Below are 4,264 nucleotides of genomic sequence, written 5' to 3' on the forward strand. Positions count from 1 at the left end.
TCCTCAATATTTATCTCTTCAAAACATTACTTAAACCTGACAAATGGATCCATAATAATAAATGTCTAAAATGACTCAGCTATTTCCAGAGTGCCACCACCAGAGACCCAGAAGTGGAACATGGCACTTCCAATGCAAATTTCTGGAAGAACTGAGAGGTTGTCCAAGCACGGGAGTTTTAACAGCAGCCATTTTAATTAGGGAGATTATCGATGGCTAGGAGAATATATCTTTAAGCTCTTGAATAATGTGCTCCACCATTGGAACACTTAGGGTTTCTTTATAGTAACTTTCAGAAGTTAGTTGAGACTCCAGGTTGCCTTGCTGTGCCCTGCGGAATTTCCCAGAGAGTTTCATCTGAATATCAAGCTTGGTTGCCAAGTTTGTAGCTTCCTCAAACCAAAATTCATGATACACTTCAATATTTTCCATTACTTCGTTCAGTGAATGCAGGACTGCCGTCAAGCTACTGGCTGCAAAGAAGACATCAGAGGTTTGGCCCTGGAGATTTTTCCCAAAGGCTCTTGTGAAAGATAAGACATTTTTTAGAACAACTATGGTAACAATGAAATCAAAATCTGTGACTGCATTACAGAGTACAAATGCTCGGCCAGCTATATAGTTATTCCATCTAATATTTGTATCACTATTTATCCCATCTAAACATAAAACAAGTGCTTGCAGAAGATCCACAAGAATTTCAAAAACATCATGCCTGACTGTCCACTGAGAATGGCAAATTTCCTTCAGCTCTTTGCCACTTTCTTCACTATTTTGAAAAAGAATGGAAATCACATTGTCAAGTTCTAGCAGCAGCTGTGGTGATCGATGGAAAAAAGAACAGACTTCCTCAATTGTTCCCAATGCAACAGATACTCCCCATAACAGGCAGATTTTGCCAACCACATATTTAAGGCACAGGAAGAACAGAGTGTGTAGACAGCTTGGGGATATTTCTCTAAAAGTCTAGAAGCAACAACTTTCATCTTGGAAGAAAATCCACTGGACACAATATAAGCCTGGCCACGGCAATATTCCATATTTAGCCCCCACTTCTCAGTTATTGTAGTGTGAAATTTCACAGCCAAAATCTCTGCATCAGCTTCGTAAGGCAGGAAGCCCACAAATTCCTCTCTCAGGTTGTGAGATTCACCCACGAACCTCACCAACATGGGCAGGTGCTCTTCTCCTGCTATGTCTACTACGTCATCAGTGATAATGGAGAAGTGAGAGTCTCTCAATTCCCTGAGCATTTCTTCCCGAATGCAGCTCTCACAGATCTCCAGCATCTGCTTCTGCTGTGTCTTGGAACAGAACAGTGTGTTAACAGCTGTGGTCTCAAAGCGCTTGCTCAGGACTTCTTCGCCAGAATTTATCCAGCACTCCAGCAGAGCTTGAAAGTTATCAGGAGTAAAGAGACCTTCTGGGATTTCATCAGCTTCATGGCCATCCAGAGGTATGTTTTGTTTGCCCATAAGAATCAAAATTTCAAATAAAGACTTTAAATATTCCTTGTTTTCCTTCTCCTCAAGTGTTAAAGGTAAAATGTCTTCATCTTGCTCATCGCCCCCTTCTTGTGCACTGGGGTTCTGAGCATTGCTGTTGTTTGTTTCTTTATGCCTTTGTTCTTGTTCAGAAGTTTCATCAATTTTTTTCTGTTTCAGTGTCCTGATTTCATCTTCGCTCAATTCTTTTATTTGTTTTCTGTGTCTACTGTGAGGATTGTTCAAATGACTGGTAAGATCAAATATTGTTGGTATTGCATTGTCTCGAAGAACCGTTCTATAAGGACTCTCCCAATGACTTCACAAGAATCTGCTTCAATTAATTTTGAGAAATAAAATAACCCAATCATTCTTTAGTTTGCTGATGCCTTTGCAAAATGAATAGTTCTACAGATCATAGAGGTCTCAAAGTGTTTGGCACACAATTGATAATGTTTATTTAGTTGATCAGGTGTTTTATCTTCTAAGTCAGCTCTCCTACAATTCTCCACCCACTTCTTTATATATATATATATATATATATATATATATATATATATATTATTAATTATTTTGCATTATGTGACAGTTTCATAGGCTCTGGGAATCCCCCCACCCCTCCCCCTCCCCTCCCCCCCTGGTGGGTTCCTCCACTTTGATGCAGTATTACAGTTCAAATTCAATCAAGATTCTTTCCTTGCAAACATATACCAAGCATAGAGTCCAGCTACTTATTGTCCAAATGGGTTGAACAGTTTCTTGGGGAGACCATTTCTGGTCCGAAGTCAGAGCTGGTATAATATCATCACAGTCAATTAAGAGTCCCAACATAACATCAACAGCAATTTGCAATATTATGGAATTGACGTGGTTTTGAGTAACCAGTATGTAAAAAAAAAAAAGCAAGTCCTAACCACAACCTATGATTAGCTCATTGACATCTCAATTTTAGTTTATATATACAGGACCGGACCGGCTGCTATATACCTTAAAATGGCTATAAGGTACCATTCAGCTGTCTCGTGTCTATTTCATTTTAGTATTTAGCCATTTGTTGTGTTGAAGTATAATTTTGTTGATCTTGGCAGATTTTGGGATAATCTAGACTGGCTTATAACTCTAACAAGATATTTGTCGACATTTAAGGTGCAGAACATTTTTTTGGGGGGAGGTGTGCAGGAAAATCCTCAACATCATGGTGAGGAGTAACTAATCTTTGTGTCCCACCCAGCGAGGCATGAGCCAATCCATGCCAGCTCTTTCCTGTCAGATTTCAAGCTCTACTTTCTGTTGTTTGTCTATTTATTTTAGGTTTTTTTTTTTAGTTTGTATGATTGTTTGTTTGCTGTGAGGGGTTTTCGAAGCGATCCCGATGGTCACTGTGAGGGAGGGGGGGTCCAGAGGTGGAGCCAGGCTCGGACCAGAGAAAGCTCTCCTCCCTGGTCCCGAAGGACATTTATTCTTCTGTGTCTGCGGACCGCTCAGGGCTTCTGGTTGTCTTTCCGATGACGTTGGTTTCTGCGCGGTAGTGTTCGGACTTCTTCCATCCCTTGTGGAAGCTCTGGTTGAGGTTGGGTGACCTCAGAGTACTCGGCCTCCGAGGGCATCCAATTCCCTGTGGCCTCCTTGGCAGTTGGGATATAGTCCTTGTTGCTCGTATTAATAGTTTGTGGTGAAGGTCTGAGAGTCTTCATGGTTGGGATCCAAGCTTCCTCCTTACCACCTGCTCCACTCTGGAGTGCCCCCCTGCTCCACGCACATGACCTCCTGTTAAGAGGTTGTCAGGATCGCACCCGATTCCCCCCTCATGCATTGGTATAGTAGTTTTAGTGTTGTTTAGTGCCGCTTTGAGTCTGTTGTCTATGAATTACCAGATTTGATTTTGATAGGCTATATTGTACTTTTTTCTCACTCTTTTTATGGTCCTGAAAGATTTCCCTGCACTCCCTCCCCATTACTGGTTAACATAGCGTACTGAGGGTATAGTAGGTTTTACAGTTTTTTGATGTAGATCTTAAGTATTCTGACATTAATTGTTGGTTTATAGATTATATCGCCTTATCTTATTGCATTGGATACAGGTTGTTAGAGATTGCACTAATATTATAATATACAGGTACTATCTTCCAAGTTGTCATCTTTTCATCTCAGATTAAGGCAAACATGTGGTATTTAACCTTTGGGGAAGGCCAGAAGACTCCATCCACTTCTGACATCTGGCCGGATCCCGCGGGAACCTGAAGAAGGCTAGGCCGGACTGCGTGCTCTTCCGTGTGCAGTTAGGGGCAGCGCAGAAGTTCGGCATCATTGCCCGCCCGTGGGCCGGCCCGCTGCTCCCCTCCCCGCCTCCTCAGGGCAGCCCAGCCCGCCCTTCAGGGGAAGGGGAGCCAGGCCGGCGCGCTGGGGAGGGGCGGCGGCAGAGGAGCCGCGAGGGGCAGGAGGGGCGCCGCGGTCCGAGGCCGGGCTGGGGACACGGCTCCACAAAATGGGCTTTTTAATGTTTCTTTCTTCTTCTCACACTGTGAGAATGAGGGTAAAAGGTAGAGTTAAAATACTAGTTAAAATTGGAATGACCCATATTCACCCTAATGCTTATAGCACTTAACATAGTAATTAAATTATGAAGTTAAAAAGTAATACTAGGAATAGCTTCATTTAGGTAAGACCAAAAGCTGTACTTCTTCAATAACTTCCATGTTAGATTATGAAACACCATTGAAACTAAATCTGCTTTGTGTTTCCATTTTTTCTTGGAGAATACAATATCCAGTGAAATGAAT

The 4,264-nt window shown here is 42.2% G+C and overlaps 1 protein-coding gene across 1 annotated transcript; it reads right to left on the reverse strand.

Moving 5' to 3' along the window:
* Positions 1-216: 216 nt before the first annotated feature.
* LOC131478499 (52 kDa repressor of the inhibitor of the protein kinase-like) lies at positions 217-3,820 on the reverse strand. Its single transcript, XM_058658428.1, is given in 5 exon segments — positions 217-887; positions 890-1,793; positions 1,880-1,999; position 3,397; positions 3,692-3,820. Coding segments are annotated over 5 exon segments (1,797 nt in total). The 5' UTR covers positions 3,793-3,820.
* Positions 3,821-4,264: the final 444 nt, after the last annotated feature.

Source organism: Ochotona princeps, chromosome X, assembly GCF_030435755.1.
Source record: "Ochotona princeps isolate mOchPri1 chromosome X, mOchPri1.hap1, whole genome shotgun sequence".
In the NCBI taxonomy this organism is placed as follows: domain Eukaryota; kingdom Metazoa; phylum Chordata; class Mammalia; order Lagomorpha; family Ochotonidae; genus Ochotona; species Ochotona princeps.